General features: G+C 44.5%; 2 protein-coding genes across 2 annotated transcripts; one reads left to right on the top strand and one right to left on the bottom strand.

Moving 5' to 3' along the window:
- Positions 1 to 3001: 3001 nt before the first annotated feature.
- decr1 (2,4-dienoyl CoA reductase 1, mitochondrial) lies at positions 3002 to 15938 on the bottom strand. The gene is made up of 10 exons (XM_082550722.1): positions 15767 to 15938; positions 5178 to 5377; positions 4698 to 4755; positions 4533 to 4619; positions 4288 to 4435; positions 4016 to 4115; positions 3831 to 3903; positions 3597 to 3740; positions 3395 to 3457; positions 3002 to 3294 (listed from the first exon to the last, which is right to left on the bottom strand). Exons 1-10 carry the CDS (start codon positions 15830 to 15832, stop codon positions 3235 to 3237), a joined length of 999 nt encoding a protein of 332 aa, XP_082406848.1. The 5' UTR covers positions 15833 to 15938; the 3' UTR covers positions 3002 to 3234.
- A 283-nt stretch (positions 15939 to 16221) lies between these two features.
- pmvk (phosphomevalonate kinase) lies at positions 16222 to 18169 on the top strand. Its single transcript, XM_082550727.1, has 5 exons — positions 16222 to 16595; positions 16928 to 16991; positions 17384 to 17536; positions 17609 to 17738; positions 17819 to 18169. Exons 1-5 carry the CDS (start codon positions 16501 to 16503, stop codon positions 17977 to 17979), a joined length of 603 nt encoding a protein of 200 aa, XP_082406853.1. The 5' UTR covers positions 16222 to 16500; the 3' UTR covers positions 17980 to 18169.
- Positions 18170 to 18173: the final 4 nt, after the last annotated feature.

Genomic DNA, 18173 nt, shown 5'->3' with positions numbered 1-18173 from the left:
GATGGTTCAAGGTTCAAGGTTCTTCATTTGTCACATGCATAGTTATACAAGTATAACATACAGTGAAATGTAGCCTGACACGCTCCTCGACATGTGCAAAAATTGGGGGGGGGGAGGGGTGTAGAGGAAGAACATTATATATATATATATATATATATATATATATATATATATATATATATATATATATATATATATAGTATATACACTGGGTTAATGTGCAGTAGTAGCAGCAAGCAGGTGAATTCTGTACATTAATATGAATAGACATCTGACTATTTTACAGGATAGACAATATAAACATATTTAAAGTTAAAGGAATTGAAATGTACATTGTGCCTTGGTTTAGTGTCTGGAAGAGAGTCCTGTCTCAGTCAATTATAGATGATGTCAGGATGGGTGTTCTTGAGTGGAGATTCGTGTCTGGCAACTTGGTGCGTGGCTGTGAAAGAGAGATACAGAATGAGATAAGGTAGTTTGCAAGTTGTGTACAAAATCACAGCGGTGGCCTGCGCTAACTAGGGTTAGCTGAGAATCTGGCGAAGAGAGGTCGTGTGCGCTGGCCTTATGAGTCCCCGGCTTAATTACCCACAGGTGCGAGCAATAAGCAGAACACAGCGGCTCCTCCCAGGGGTGGAGATGCCAGCTCGGAGGGAGAAACACTGGTACCCACCCAGACCATGACACAACCGCTGACTAAGTGAAAACCTGTAGGGATCCCGTACGTGTCAGGAGTATCGGAGCAGCTGAGACGCATTTTTTCTAAACACCAGGTCTCTGTGGCTTTTAAACCCTAAAACGCTGCGCTAAAAATTGGTCCACCCCAAGGATTGGGTCCCCCGACACAAACAAAGTAACATAGTGTACACTGTTAAGTGCAGGAGGATTGGCAGGATTTATACATCGGGGGAACCAAACAACCTCTGGCTACAGCACAGAAGAGCCACCTCGTCAGGCCAGGACTCTGCAGTCTGTTTACACCTACAGGCCAGTGGTCACTCTTTCAAGGATGAGGATGTAACATCCTGGACAGGGAGGAACGCTGGTTTGAGGGCAGAGTCAAGGAGGCCATTTGCGTGAAAAGGGAAAGACCATCTCTGAATCGAGGAGGGGGCCTAAGGGTATGTCTATCACCATCTTACAATGCTGTGATTGTAGCCATTCCCCAACTTTCCTGGTTTACAGTGGTGTTCTGGTCTGTCCTGGTCTTTGTGGTCCCTGCTGATTGCCTCTTGGGGATAATGAAGAGACCCATGACTCTTGGTCTCTTTCAGTGCTTCTGTTGGTTTGTGTGAAGCATCAGGACGTGCTGTGAAATTGAAGCGTGTTCTTCTAAACTCTATGAACACTCCATCAGGAAAACTCTAGTGTGAGGAGAAAACCCCTAACATGTGACATCAGTGTAAATTAAACCTCATCATACAGGCTGATCAGCCTCATCAATGTCGATGCTAAATTACTATCCAAGCTATTAGTAAGGAGGCTTGAGGGCATTCTCCCACTTCTTATAAACCCTGATCAAACAGGCTTTATCCAAAATCGTTTCTCATCTACAATTAGACGACAATTAAATATTATACAATACTCGAATCAGACAAATTATAATATGTTATATCCTTAGATGCCGAAAAGGCATTTGACAGAATCGAGTGGACATACTTATTTAATGTATTAAAAAGATTTGGCTTAGGCGAGGGTTTTATTGGATGGATTAAAACTATTTACAAACTTCCAAAAGCTTGTGTCATAACTAATGGTGTACAATCAGCATTTCCACTGCAGAGCGGCACGAGGCAAGGTTGTCCCCCGTCCCCACTCCTCTTTGCATTAGCACTTGAACCTCTTAGTTGTCTGTGACAAAAAAAAATTACAAACGGAGATTAATAATAACCCAATTATTTATAATACAATAAGGGTTTGGAGGGAAATGCGTAAAAGATTGGGTAGAGAAGACTGCACTTCATTCTTGACTCCTTTACTGAGAAACAAAGAATTTGTTCCAGGAATGTCTCGCAGTATATGTTCGATGAGCAGCACAAAAATGAATTAATTAAGGGTAATTGGCGACTTGTTTCAAAACACACTGATGAACTTTGAGCAACTGTAGTCAAATTTTAATATTCCTAGAGACCATTTTTTGGGGTTTCTCAAGGTTTGTAATTTTGTTAAAAATTCCAAAATTCCACAGTCTTTAACATCGGTATTAACATAGGTAGATCCACTTTTACTTGCAACCGTTTGCGAGAAACCCAATACAAAATCCTACACTGCCTATACATAGCTCATAGCTATAGCTAATGTCTTGCATAAGATCACACCTCATATTTCCCCCTTCTGTAGTACATGTCAAAAAGAAACTGGCACTTTTTTTATTACTTTTGGGAATGCAAATTAATCAAAAGATTTTGGAGCTCCATATCTCAAGAACTAAGTAATATCTTTAAGAATCGGCTCCAAAGGGACCCCGGATATTTTCTCCTCAGCCTACCCTCAAAAGAATTAACATTAAATCACTTGCAGCGCAAACTATGTGATAAACTATTGGTGCTAAAGCTAGGAAATGTATTCTCATTAACTGGGTTAAGGATAAACCTCCCTCTTTGTGGCACAGGGAATTATTTAAAGTTGTTCCTCATGAAAGAACCGCTGCTGTTTTAGGAGGACATGAGGATCTGTTTCTCAATGTTTGGTCCCCTTTGCTTATTTATTTGCCAAATGATCTGTCCCAACTGTTGAGGGGGGGTGGCTGCTTTTAAGATGTCCTCAGGTAAATAGGAAGTCTTTTTTTGTTTCTTTCTTGTTTGTTTCTCTCTTCTTTCTGTTTTCTTTTCTTTTCTGTTTTTCCCCGATATGCGTATTTGCACAGGTATATGACTTTAATGCATGTGATTTCCTTTGGGGTTTTTTCTCTTGTCTGCTTTGTTATGTGTTTTTGCTTTTCCTGATCATGAATAAAAACTGTTAAAAGTAAAAACGCAAAAACAAAAAAGAAACTCAGACCTCAGAAGATGACCTTTTTTATTATCAAACTGTCCAAAGCATTTACACTGAGTATGTGCAAACAGTCATGTGACAGCCTCACCCCAGCTGTAAGCTAACAGGTTGGCTATTGAAGATCAGCTGATTGATCATTCATTCACTTATCTGAACTCCTGTCAGGTTTATAATTACATCGTCACTGCAGAGAGTGATTTGAATGACTGTGGTGGTCTTATGATGAGTGTCACTGTGCTTTCAGGATCCTTTGGTCTTTCTGATCATCGCCTCCAGTAGCTTCCACTGATCGGGAGTCACCTGAGACACAAAGAGTTGAACAAATGTTAATACAGTAAATAGGTGGAGCCACTGAATATTCAGGTGTGAAATTGGCAGAGGGACACAATGCGACACTCACACTGCGCAGTTCATTAAACTCTCCTGCGAGTGACACATACTCTCCTCCATCAAACCGAATCACCTGAAAACAAACATGCAGTTCCTGTTACATTCAGCAGGAAGTTCAATCTGACCAATTAGTGGCGCCTCGCAAATACACCTCATGAACCATCCAACCCTACAACTGTTTGACCTTTGACCCCAGGTCATTTTAAACTCACAGCTCCAGACATCCAGGAGGCATAGTTGCTGCTCACATAAGCCGCCAGGTTTGCGATCTCAGCTGGTGTGCCGAGTCGGCCCGTTGGGATGCGGTCGATCATCTTCTCGAAGGCTCCAGTTGGGTCCAAACGGCTGAAGGCCCCCTGAAACCCCCCAAACAAGCCAAAAAACCTAAACAACAACAACAAACTGAAGATAACAAACACCAGCCACTACAGTCACGTGGGTGGCACCTTTGTTCTGATTGGTCCAGGCTGGATGATGTTGAATCTGTGGCCATAGCGCCCCCATTCTGCTGCCAGAGACCTGAGACACAGCCACAACACTAATAATGCTAACCACAGGTGATGCTGTGAGACGTTCAAGGTCATCTAACCTTACAGAGTGACCTCCGAAATCAAAATGGAATTTAACCTACTTGTAGAGCGCCTCAACTCCGGCCTTTGCTGAAGCACTCGGGACCACAAAACCAGAACCAGACTCAGCATATATGGTGGTGATGGCAAGGAAGGATGCTCCTAAACAAACAACAATAAAAACCAGACCGCAACATACCTGATACACATGATCAGAGCGAGACAGTGAAAGACATCTGAACAGATTCTCGGAGAGAAGTCTCGAATGCCAAAAAAGGTGGCACTCTATGCCTAAAGAGCCAATCAACAGCTGGACAGCAAAAGGTTTCTCTACCTTTCTGGTTCTGGATCAGCCTCTTTCCGAGCTCCAAGGTGACAAACGCTGTCCCGTTCAGGACGATGTCGGTGATGGTCTTCCAGGCGTTTGGCGACAGACGTTCTGACGGACAGACAAAGTTTCCTGCAGCATTGTTGATTATTACCTGCACCAATCAGGATGGAAGGTTTGGGGTACGGGTCAGCCAATGAGGGGCCTCAGAGATCCAGAAAGAGGTGAGTGTTTGGTGTGTGTGTGCTTACATCAGGAAGTCCAGTCAGAGCCTCAATCTGATCAACACATTGAGAGACGGCCTGAGGATCTCTGACATCACACTGCACCGCATGCACCTGAGGACAAAGAGACAACTCGTTTGGACCAGGACAGATTACACAGAGTCTGTACTGGATCCAGATTCTGGTTCTGACCTTGTTTCCAGTTTGGCTGCTGATCTCCTCAGCTGTCCGCTGCAGGACGTCCAGCTTCCTGAAGCACAAACCAAGATGGAATCAGGGTTCAGACAGTGCTCGCGGCTGGTTTTGAGTTCTGGTGGCTGCTTGGTTTAAAGAGGAGATGGAGGAAGATCCGAATGTTGCTCTGATGAAAAAGGCACCGACTCATCTATAAAGTCAGGTTACTGAAGAGGAGAACTCAGAGGCTCTCTAGAGTTCTGGTCTAATGTATGAAAACAGGTTTTCCCTGCTATCAAAAATAACTGAGGTAAACCTCAGTGTGACGATTCTTAATAATGAGAGAGGAGAGGTTAAAGTTAACGGTGCGGTTTTAATGGGCCTCTCTTCACCTTCACCAGCTGGTTCTGTAGGATCTCTGCAAACATCGTGATGAAATCGACAGTTCCTGCGCTGACGATCAGATTTAAAACAGATTATGGTCATGTGACCTCTAACCTGCTGGCAATGATGCACTGCGCTCCCAGCTGCGACAGGGTGGCAGTCATGGCGCGCCCCAGCCCTGTCCCTCCTCCTGTGATTAAGGCCATACGGTTATTGAAGCTTCCCGAGGGCAGCATGGCGTCTTCAAGGGGCGGAAAAAAGTTGGCCTGCGACCCGGAGCGGAGACCTGTTGACCCGTGGAGCCTCGACTGGAGCTGCAAACACATACGATTAATCACTTCATCAATCCGGTAAAAGTAGTGATTGATTACATTGAGCATCAGTTAGCCTCTTTATTGATAGACTCTTCCAATTTGAACTCTCAAAATGTACCTGACAGGTGAGTCCTTCTAGTAAATAAGTGTGTAACTGAGTCGGGGCTTATTGATCTCATTAATCTCCTGACAGGAAGTTCATCTAACCACCACCAATCGCATGCTTATTTACTCTGATGAAACTGATCAGTCTCATTGCTCTACGGAGTATCAGGGCCACGTTAAGAAAAACCTGTTAATAATCGTTTGGAGAATAAAGTGAAAATGTGCAGGTTACAGTAGTTGTGCGGCTGTTTCATATTGTGAAACCTGCTGTAAATCAATCTGAGGCGGACTAACTGTTATTTAAAATCCTCTGCAGGTTAGAGCAGGATAAACAGGTTAGTTTGCTGCACTGCGATGGTTTAAAGTAAAGAACACAGTTACATCAAGTGTAGCAGAGATTCATATGAATTTTAGCTGATGATGGTTGTATAGTGCAGGGGTCGGCAACCTTTCTGATGATGAGTGCCATCTAAAATTTCCTCAGAAGTCAATGTGCCATATGACTGCATTAGCAATAAATGTAATAACGCTTTATATGAACAGTTACACACTATATAGAACCACTTTATAGAATTATATTTGTTCGCAGATGTTGGCAGCTATCAGCGAATAGTTATCAGCTATTTTGAAACAAAAAAAGGATCAAAGGTTTTTATCCATAACATCAAATGAACTGTACAACAGAAAATCCAAATGCTATTTATGGTCTCCTCACAACAATGATAAGAAAAATAAACTGGGCCAATATGGCATGTTTGTTAATACAGAGTAGACTTGTAGTCAAGACCACCTAAACTGAGACAAAGACAAGACCAAGACAAAAAAAAAGTCTTTAAACTGCAGCCAGATGCTGCTTCGTTTACGGGTGTCGGGCATATTTATGTGTTTTTGCACTCGCATAGCCCTCCTCACCGCTGTCTACTGTCTCACTCATTTACTGAGAGGACAGACGCACGCTCCACTTGACTGTCGCATCTCTCACCCTCTCTGTATATTATCTTAGATCCTCGCATGTGACTGGCCACAATATGGAGGGATTGGAGCAAGGGGTGGGCGATATAAACAATATACGATAGAAACGATATAAATTTGGCCAACGATAGAGATTTTGACTATATCGCTCTATCGTGATAGCGCATGTTGATGATGTCATCAAGCTGCGCCTGTTTTGGTCGAAAGCATCGCAACGGCTGCAACCATTATCATCTGGAAATTATGGCGGGCGACAGTCATAGCAAAGAGATGAAGCACTTTTGAAATATGGGGAAAGCCAAAAACTGCGCTTCCTCCACTTCCGTAACATCGATTCATTAATGTTGAATTCTCTCGCAGCTGCTCTGTTCCCATGTTGTTGCAGTATATTAATAACTAACCTCGTATTGTGGATGAATAATCTCAGTTGTTCTCCTGACTGAAGTTTGGCCCGTGTATAGCATCCTGCTATGCGACTGCATTTGTCCCTGACCACCAGAATCCCTCACGTTAACTTTTATCGAGTGGGAAAAAAGTTGGCTTCATCCTCCAGCTTCACTGTGCTAATGTTATGCTAACATAGCTGTGTCGCTAGCAATCACGTAGCACAACATTATATACCAGGTAGTCCAACTTCAGTAACCCTGCAAACGCCACTGCTGTTTAGTTTTCTGTCTTTATGTTAGAAGTGGCAGCAGAGCTGTACGTTTGAATTAGTTTCAAAAATCTCAGTCAGAACATGGTATGAAATGTTTAGGTGGAAGCTAGCGAGCTAACTTCCTGTTAACTTCTAACTCTGTGAAATTTAATGAATTCTGTTTTCATGGATGCCTGGATGTAAAACTTAATTGTTACACCTGGTAAAGCAGCAACGCTGATGATTTAATTAAAGATGAAAGAATTTAGACCGTTTTTAACTCTCAGTGTCTTTGACTTTGGGACCTGAAGGCGACGGAGTTTTGGACGCAGATTACTCCGCGAAGCTCCTCACTACGGCAGCCGTAATGCTCTGACGATCCATCAAGCAGTGCTGCTTACCAAAGTTACACTAAAACATTTTTAACAGATTTCTGCAGCCAAAATCGGTTCGAGGTCAGTAAGCACAACCAGAATTCATACATAAGGTACACTCTCGATTTTTGAGAGTGGGGGGGGGGGGGGTTAGAAATGACTGAAAGATTTATTAGGCTGTGTTTTGTTCTAAAAAGAATGACTTCATATAGGAAAAAAATATATATCACATATGAAGGGCACCTTAAACTAGTTTTTTAATTAAGCAGCAAGACAGTCTTTTAGTGCGCATGCGCCAACCAGCGTGCAGCCTGTTACAGTCGCTCCTGCTTTTTCTCTTAGTTTAGCTCTTTTTTCTTACGTATTCTTTTTTTCTGACTTGTATTTTCATCCGTTTATTATCTTTTACTCAATCATGTGGATTGAGAGAGTTTTTGTTCTTCTGGTGGCCGTGGAACTGTTACTTTTATCATGGAACGGGACCGCGGCACATCTCCTACACTCACGGACTGTTTACTCCAGAGATCAGCTGATCGCCCTGATGCCGGCCGGCTCGCTGGCCAGGCCCGCAGAAGTACCAGCTGAAATTTGGAGGAAAACACATCGGGGATGCAGAGGTCAAGGACAGAAGAGAAGAAAGAGACGGTGAGACAGCAGAGGCTCGAAGCGAGGAGGAGGTATAAACCGTGTCTGCCGTCTATCGTGATGGGAAATGTGCGATCGTTATCGAATAAAATCGACGAGCTCTCAGCACTGGTACGGAGTCAGAGGGAATACCGAGAGTGTAGCCTGATGTGTTTCACCGAATCATGGCTGCACCAGGACATTCCCGATGAGAATGCTTCCGTGGAAGGCTTCCACACTGTTCGGGCGGACAGCGACAGCATCGCTAGCGGTAAGCGGAAAGGAGGTGGGCTTGCTGTAGTTAACAACCGGTGGTGTAACCCTGCCAACATAACAATCAAAGAAAGGATTTGTTGCCCGGACACTGAACTGTGTGCTGTTGGACTCAGGCCGTATTATTTACCCAGGGAATTCTCTCACGTCATCTTGGTGGCTGTTTATGTTCCTCCCTCTGCTAACCCCACAGCTGCATGTGACACTATCCACTCTGCCATTGCTCGGTTACAGACTCAGCACCCGAGTGCCTTTATTGTGATCTCGGGTGACTTCAACCATGTATCACTGGACAATACACCAACATTCAAACAATATGTGGACTGTCCCACCAGGGGAGAGAAAATTTTAGACCTACTGTATGCTAACGTCAAGGATGCATACAGCTCCTCCTCCCTCCCCCCACTTGGTAGGTCAGATCATAACCTGATTCACCTCACCCCCCGCTATGTGCCAATTTTGAGGCGGGAACCTGTGACCACCAGGACTGTTAGGAGGTGGTCAGAGGAGGCCTTAGCAGAACTACAGGGCTGTTTCGAGGTGACCGACTGGGAAACACTCTGTGAGCCTCACGCCGAGGACATCAATGGGCTTACTGAGTGTATCACAGACTACATAACTTTCTGCACCGACTCCATTGTTCCAGCTCAGACTGTTCATTGTTACCCAAATAACAAGCCGTGGGTGACTAAGGACATCAAAGCCCTCCTCAACAACAAGAAGAGGGCTTTCAGAGGGGGCAACAAAGAGGAGGTGAGGAAGGTCCAGGTGTTACTAAAGGACAAGATCAGAGAGGCTAAGGACAATTACAGGAGGAAGCTGGAGTGGAAACTCCAGCTTCCTCCTGGTGGTTGGATGCATCAGCAGGGATGATGAGACAGAGTACCGGGCTGTGGTCGACTCCTTTGTCACGTGGTGTGAGCAGAATCATCTTCAGCTCAACGTGGCAAAGACCAAGGAACTGATCGTGGACTTCAGGAAGACCAGGAAACACTTGACCCCTGTTTCAATCCAGGGGTTCAGTGTTGACATTGTGGAGGACTATAAATACCTTGGAGTACACATTGACAATAAACTGGACTGGGCTAAAAACACCACAGCACTTTACAGGAAGGGCCAGAGTCGTCTCTATTTTTTGAGGCGACTGAGGTCCTTCAACATCTGCCAGAAAATGCTGAGGATTTTCTACGAGTCTGTTGTGGCCAGTGCGATCCTCTATGCTGTTGCATGCTGGGGGAGCAGGCTGAGGGCAGCAGATGCCAACAGACTGGATAAACTGATCCGTAAGGCCAGTAATGTTGTGGGGATGGAGCTGGACTCCCTCAAGGTGGTGTCAGAGAGGCGGATGCTGTCCAAGATAAAGACAATGTTGGATAACACCTCCCACCCACTCCATGACATGCTGGTCAGTCACAGGAGCTCGTTCAGTGAGAGACTGAGATTACCGAAAAGCACCACTGAACGACACAGGAAATCTTTCCTGCCTGTGGCTCCCTGTACAACGCATCCACCTAACACACTGGTTACTGCAACAGCTACACCCTTCTTGCACATGTTCTTTTTCAGCTATTTATTAATAAGTGACTTTTATGTATATATATGCCTGTATATATTGTGCTATTCTTAGTTAGTGTGTTGTCTGTCTTTGTTAATGTTTGTTTATAATGGAGCACTGTAACGAAAAATAATTTCCCCCAGGGATCAATAAAGTATTTTGATACTGATTGATTGAGAACACAGTCAGGGCTGTATCAAGACACGAGGACTAAACCTCAATTCAACCAGACCCAGAACTGATCTGGAATTAAAACAGGACTACAACAGTTCAAAATCAGGACTACTTAGGACTTAACCAAAACAGAACCAGAATCAAAACTAGACAATAGTAGCACTAAAAATCATCATAGACCTGCACTACACTTATTGTTTAATTATACCAAAGTCCACTATTTAGATTCAGAAACGTTTATATAATTATTTAGCCTTGTTGAGCAAACAAGCCTGCAAAACTTAATAAATATGAATTCGAAAAGAAACAAATGGCATCTAAAAAGGAAACACTAAGTACTGGATACATGTTCTGATGAGTTTTGGCAAACAACCATTTGACTAAATGGCCTGCATTTGTATAGCGCTTTCCTCAGTCCCTAAGGACCCCAAAGCGCTTTACACTACATTCAGTCATCGGGCTAGCGATTTTGCGAGCCCTGCAGGCTCTGTGTTTTGCCTTATATGCATCCACAGGTGTGCCACCAATTTACTCACATGGACTCTACTAACCTATCAGAAGCTTCTTCACTCACCCCGGTTCTATCAGCCGTCAGGGCTGGGGAGCAGGGGGGAGGTGCTGGCCGTCAGATTGGGGTCTGGGATGCGGGGCCTCCCTGCTACTGCAGATAAGGAGGTGGTCCGCTTGCCTCCACCCCAGAGAGAAGGGTTACATCTCCTGGGTCTAGGTGCGGCTTGCCCCTCTGGGGGCGGGGGTACCTGGACCTGGGATATAGAGTATGTTTGGGGAGTGCGACTGTTTGTGCAGTGTCTATTTGTGTCTGTCTACACGTTGGGTGAGTGCCGAGTATTTGGTTGTGTATATGGGGGTGGGAATGCACGTTTTATGTCTGCGTGTGCCTGTTCGTCTGTGTCTATATGTCAGCTTGGGTCTTAGACTTCACCTCTCTGGGAACATCTCAAGCTCTCCGAGGTACGGAGGCCTATCTCCGCTCACCACACTCCCTGCCAGTTGCTGATGCCCTTAGATGTTGGTGTGTTGGTGGTTCTTGGTGTCTGGGGCTGGGGGCTCATGTATGTACCGGCTCACTCCTGGTGGCCGATTGGCGGGGCCTGGCGCCTGTGGCCCGGCTGGGCCCCTTCCGGGGGGTGGGGTACAGCCTGAGGCCTGGTCCTCTCTGGCACAGCTGGCTGCCGGCAGAGCCCGCGGGCACGCCACTGCAACCCCCTCTGGCCTCTGCTCCGTAGCTGCTGGGTGACCTCTCCTTTGGGGCTATACTCAGCTCTTCCCAGGAGGGTGGCACGGTTCCCCCCCTTTGGTGGTCCTCCTCGGGTCCTCGTACTCTGGGGCCTCTGGATGTCTGGGGCCTGGAGCTCCTCCATACCTGCTTCATGCCCTGGGGGACGGGGCTATGGCTCCCCACACTTCCTAGCAGATCGTTACATGGAGAAACCTTTGGAATACAAGCATGCTGATCCACACAGGTGTACACCCGGGTGTTCACAGACGCGGACTACAGCTTTCTTGGCTGCTGCCTCAAAGCACATTGTGCGCTGTTTATCTTGCGTGCTGCACAATATCGTTTAATGTTTAGTATCTACTGATATCTACTGCTAGCTAGTTTATTGTGATGGTGCTGTTTTTTTATTATGTTGCTCTTTGTTGTTTGCTTTCTCTTCTGTTTTTTTTCCTCCATACAGGTGATCCAGGCATTTTTTTTCTTTCTTCCCCCCCTTCTCACCGTCTCTTCTCCCCTTTGGTTTTCTTTCTCTCCCTCTCTTTCTTTCATTCTTTCTCCCTGTCCTATCCCCCAGTCATGTCTGTCCCGTTTGTAGCAACCAAAAATAAAATAAATTCATAATTATAATAAAGGTCAATCAAATGGACCAATATGGCAAGGCCATGATGATCCACTTGGTAAAATAAATCCGCTTGGCATCTTTCTTGGCCTTAAGACAACAATTCTGATGGCTAAAGATCCAAACGGGACACACAAAAAAAACAAACAAAAAAAAAAACAAAAAAAAAACAACAACTGCCAGCTAGCAACGTCCCTCTCACCGGTAGGTTAAGTTATTTTTAGCCAATTACAAGTTGAACCTGGTAGTTGGGGTTGTTAGCTAAGATACCATCATTAAGAAGCGGCACAACTAATGCATTTTCATTTCTTTTTTTTTCTTTTTTTTAATTTTATTTGTTTCACACATGGTTCAGCAGTATTTGATTTCCTTCACACAAGTCCTCATTCATATTAATATAGCACCGCACCCATAGGTGAAAAGGAGCAGGAAGAGGAATAAATTGTTATAAGCACCTGCCCCCTATCTGAACTCCAATCAATCTTACAAGTGGGCGCACTCTAACATTTATCTATATTTAACAATGCAAAACAAAACAACAAATGAATATAATCAACAATATACAATTCTACTAATATAAAATACTACAAAAATACTACTCTTGCACCGGTTTTCAGCCAACAGGTCCTTAGACAGGCAGCCAAAATCATCAATGACCCCTCTCACATTCTTCACCCTGCATTTCAGTGGCTCCCCTCCGGGCGGCGCCTCCGCTGCATTTCCTGCAGGACTAACTCCAGCTGATAAGACCATTCCCCACACCAGAAACATAAACTCTTCTTATACTACCGACAATTCATTCACTTATAGTCACTTACAGTTATTTACTGACCTTTCAGTCACTTTAATTTTAAAACTGTAAAATTTTAAAACTGTGTATATACTGTATATTCTGTGTATTTATTATCTCACTCTTATTACCTGTTTATGCCCTGTCCTTATCTTCAACGTCATGCTGCTCTGTTGTATGTTAATTGCCCCCTTGGGGATAAATAAAGTCTCTCTGATTCTGATTCTACTTGATGGCACAGAAGAACTGTTCCTTCCACATTTAGCCCAGTTATCGTTTTAAGCGTGTAACACATTTTAAAACGGTGTATATTTGTACAACTCTTAAGATTATCATGAAGAGAATTCCATGTTCTTATACCGCTAACCGTCAGACACATTTGCCTTTGTGAGGTCCTAGCAAACTGATGCCTCAAATAAAATTTCCTTCTACAATCCCCACTTCCTGAACACAATACAAATAAACTTTGTAACTTCAGAGGTAATGTATTATTTTTTGCCTTGAACATGATTAATAATGTTTGTAATTTCACTAAATCTTATAATTTCAACAAATTCGATTTTATAAACAGATTATTTATATGTTCTCTATATTTAACATTATGAACCATTCGTACCACTTTCTTCTGTAACAAGTATACAGGTTTTATATTACTCGCATATGTATTCCCCCGCACTTCAGCACAGTAACTGAGATAGGGGGAAATTAGTGAGAAATATAAAATACTAGGGCTGAACGATATATCGCATTTGCGATAATATCGCGACATGATCAAGTGCAATTTTCTAACCGCAAAGGCTGCGATTATACTCTGGACATGTCCAAATTCATGGGCTGCATTCTCCTGAGGCCGCATTTGTAGGCCGATTACGTCACAGCGACGCGCCGAAGGCTGTCCAAATTCGTAGACTCCTCCGAATGTAGCCGACAAATGCGTCCTCCTTTTCCCCGAATTTGAAGGATGGGTCGGGTGTGTCCTTCGTGGCCCACCATATCCCAGAATTCATAGCGTGGCCCAGCCAAACTCCAGTTTCCAACAATGGCGGCCGCTACTAAGTTTTAAAATTACTCTTATTAATCTTTCTGGGTCACAAAATAAACTTTTAACATATTTTCAGGCGAGAAACTAGTTGTGTAAACATCAAATATCTGCTCGGTTTATCAAGATATCGCATATTTGCAAAAGTGCTTCGACGTTTTCGGAGGCGTCTGTTACCCACCAGCTCGACAGCTAGCCGGGAGCTCGAGGGTTACTGATGCGGCCGAGAACGGCACAACTCCCGGCACATCATGTTCAGATCACCGCGGAGTTTCGCTGCTCGGGTTAAACGTAATATAAATAAGTCACTTAGACAACCTAAAAATGTTATTGTTGGGCTTTTTTCAGTGTTTTGTTTGTTCGTGAGTAAATCGGTTTGGCTGAGATTAAAGTTATTAGATTAGATAAAATAAAACTTTATTAATCCCCCGGGTGGGTTCCTCCTTGGTTTTCACACAGCTGACTAAACGTCAAACAGAAAACTTATTAAACAGAAGTATGAGACAGTCGAGAATTTACGCCAGTGTCTGGTTATATTTTAGATAGCAAGAAGCAGACGGCCGAGTTTATTAAACTCCACCGAGACAGCGGTGACGCTAATCAGAAGGCTAGACCGTCCAATTTCACGGCCGTTTACATCCGGCCTACCCGACCGTCTGAGGACCAGTGCGGCCTCTTCAGCTTTGCCTCTGCCACTTGAAGATGTCGTGGAGGCAGAGTTGAATAGTTACCTGTTGACCCCTGTCATTGACGGAGAGGATGATCCCTTAGCCTGGTGGAAGGTGCACAACATTCACTTTCCACGACTGTGCAAGATGGCCCGCAAATATCTGTGTGTGCCAGCCACAAGTGCCCCCTCAGAGCGTCTGTTCAGCACTGGAGGGAATATAGTGACCTGCACTCGCTCATCCTTAAAGCCAGCAAAAGTAGATATGCTGGTCTTCCTAGCAAAAAACCTGTGAGCTAGGATGATTATGGCTAGCTGAGCCATACTCATTGTGCACTTTAGTTTGTGCTGTGTTGCTGTTACTTACTGCAGATAATCAAGATGTTCAGCCAGTTTTAATTTAAAGGCGTGTTTGTGTGTGTGTTTATACAATTGCTATTATGTTTGCACTTTATGTGTAATGTTACTGACTGCAGAGATCAGTAAGATGTGTGCATTTTTTATTTATTAGTTTTATTTATTTAATATTATTTTTTAATTTAATGACTGTCTAGTACCGGTAGTTCACAGATGTCGAAAAACTGAGTGTGGTAAAGCCACTGATTTTGTTTATGTATATTTCTGCAATCTGCACATTGTACTGACTTTCATTTTAATGTTTACACCAGGGTTCCTTGTCAGCACTTTATGCTCAGATGTTTGTAAGCTAAAAATAAACTATTGTGTATGTTCAAATATACTGTTGTGATTGAAGAAGTTAAATAAAAATGTCAGTCATCAATTCATGCATCACCTCATGTCATCATAACAGAGGTCTGTCTTCCAGGAAAGAACAGTTTAAAATTAATGTAATATAGTATTGGCCATACTATATGATGTATTGCTTGTCTTTGTTTAATAATACAGAAGACAAAGACCTTAAAAAATAATCGCATATCGCATCGCAATCGCAATATTGGGGCAAAAAAATCGCAATTAGATTATTTTCCATAATCGTTCAGCCCTATAAAATACGCATTGCCTTATAATCTAATATCCTGACATATACAGTGTACTGTCAGTGCAGAGGATGAAATCAGCCAGGACAGCTCAGGAAACATCTGCTCACATCTGGCTGAATTCATGGGAACTTCTAATCAACCACTCAGCTGCCTGTGCGCTGAGGCACGCGCCTCAGGTGGACATGCGATAGCTGGGTGAGAGGTCAACACCCTAAAAAACGTATTTACTCTATCATCGCTCAAACAGTCCGCTTTCTGACGTCACAGACGCCCGAGTGAGGGCATCAACAAAATGCTGCATAATTAAAGTTTCCCTCACGCGCACAGCGGAGCTCCTTACGACTGCCGCGAGCCTCCCTGTTCTCCCCACGACACGCGCCGCCATCTTCGTCGGCTCACGAAGGCGTCATAACGGGTCGTACTAAGTAAAGCAGGAGCGGCAGGAACGTCAAAACGGAAAAGCTCCCAGTCCGGTTAATGCTCGGGAATCACTCGGGACTGACCTGGATAAGAATTTGTCCATTTCTGAGTTAAAGGTTGTATTAGATTTGGTTCTTGATGACGACGACGACTATTATTGATCGCCTGGTTTTGTTTTGTTTTAAAATAATAAAGTTTCTAGTTTTAAGCTAAAATCACCTCTAATCTGTTTTTTAAATTTCAATTTTCAAAGTTTGTTTTTTTAGCCTCGCTCTTTCTTTCTTTACGTTAGCAGTGACGACGCCCCCTCCTCCCTGCACAGTGGTTCAGTCCACATCTGACGACGATCATGTGTTACCGTAATATCGCTATTGCGTTACACAAACCGAGCTCCGTTTTGTCCACAAACAGCTTGACGCGTCGCAGATCGATGGCCAGTCGGTTTGGTATTGATAATTGATCTGATGAAGCTTCGGTGAGTGATGACCTGCGCTCGCGGAGGACTTTGGTTTTGTTCCTTCCCGTCTACTGGGCCAGTTACGGCTCCGGTCCGTCATGGTCCGACCGGAAATCTGAACTGATAAACAGAAGCTGATCGATGCGCGCGGAGCTGAATGAGAGGATTGATCAGCAATGGAGGACCGGGTCTCCGAGCCCAGCCTGGTTCTGGTCTTCAGCGGGAAGAGGAAGTCCGGAAAAGATTACGTGACGGAGCTGATCCAGCAGAGGTAAACACACCTGGAATATTTCGTAATTTATGGAAAATTCAGCAACAAGAGACATTTGAATTTTCACAGCAGATTTCGGACCCAGTTTCAGCTCCACTACAGCTAAAACAGAAACCAGAGAAGAACAAACTCCACTTTTTGTATAAGATAACCCACCGCCACCATCATCATCATTATATCACGATCCAGTTTTTAAATCCGCCTTTCTTAATGTTAACCTTGTATTTGTAAATATTTGTTATTTGTGTTTCCGAGTGTTTGTTGTTTAAAACACAAACACCTGGAACACTTGAACACCTGTCCATGTTTACCTCACTGCGCTGACCGTGCAGGTTGGGCCCTGACGTCTGCTGCATCCTGCGCCTGTCTGGACCCCTAAAGGAGCAGTATGCTCAGGTGAGTCTCACCTGCTCCAGATGCACCTTCACACAAATCTCTGCACTTTACCTGGAGGTCATGAGTTTAGATCCCTGGCCAACTGGTTCTCCTGGATTAAGGTGGGTGACCGTCCAGGTCTCGGAGCTCCTTCAGGTTTGCTCAGGCTGATGACGATGGAGGATGTGCGAGTAGGGCAGCAGGTTTGATCTCCAGAAGGTTCCTGGGAACCACCTCATGGACCACATCCTCCAGCAGCAGTTTATATTCATACTCAGACATGTGTGAGGTGTCCAGGTGAACCAGCCCATTCGGGGGTCACACCTCATCATACCTGCCAGTTTGCTACTGTACCTGAAGCTGATAAACCACAGCCAGACACTATACCAAGAAGGCTGCTTCTGGTTCTGCAGGAACACGGTCTGGACCTGGACCAGTTGATGGGTCCTGGACCTTATAAGGAGCAGTATCGAGCTGACATGATTCACTGGGGAGAATCTCGCCGCCGCCAGGACCCCGGCTTCTTCTGTCGCCTGGCGAGCAGAGGAGCCTGCCAACCAGTGTGGGTAGGTGAGCGTGGATCATGTTGCTGTGATGTCATCCTTCAGACAGCTGAGCTGTGCTCTGTGATTGGTCAGTTGGTGAGCGACGCGCGGCGGCTCTCAGACCTGCAGTGGTTCCAGGCAGAGTTTCCTCAACAGACTCAAAGTGTCAGAGTTCAAAGTTCCGAGAAGACCAGGTCACAGAGGGGGTGGAGCTTCACTGCAGGTGAGATTGAATCCTCCTACTAACCGTTTGTTTCTCTCACCTTTTTCCGTCTCACCTGTCTGCCCATCTCGGTCTCTCAGGTGTCGACGATGCAGAGTCGGAGTGCGGTCTGGACAACGGAGTTGAATTTGATTGGATTGTAATTAATGAAGCCGACGCCCCCTCGTTGGACGAGCAGCTGCGTCCAATCTTGCAGCTCACTGAGGAAGCAGCTTCAACATCATCAGTAAATCAAAGCTGATCATCAGTGACTGATCAGGTGGTCCCGCCCACAGAACTAACACGTTGACCTAACCTGCAGCTCAGGTGTTTCAGAGCAGCTGCTGCAGGTGGTCTGGCATGTTTTTAAAGAAGGGAGGACGGCATGCTTTCAGCAGAATGAACTACAAAACTATTGTTCAGCTGATCAATAAAGTTTTATTTAACACCTGTTCA

The sequence above is a fragment of the Aulonocara stuartgranti genome, assembly GCF_965226115.1.
Source record: "Aulonocara stuartgranti genome assembly, chromosome: 11".
NCBI classification, from domain to species: domain Eukaryota; kingdom Metazoa; phylum Chordata; class Actinopteri; order Cichliformes; family Cichlidae; genus Aulonocara; species Aulonocara stuartgranti.
The sequence above is the reverse complement of the archived record's forward strand: the minus strand, read 5'-3'. Positions and strand labels throughout refer to the sequence as shown.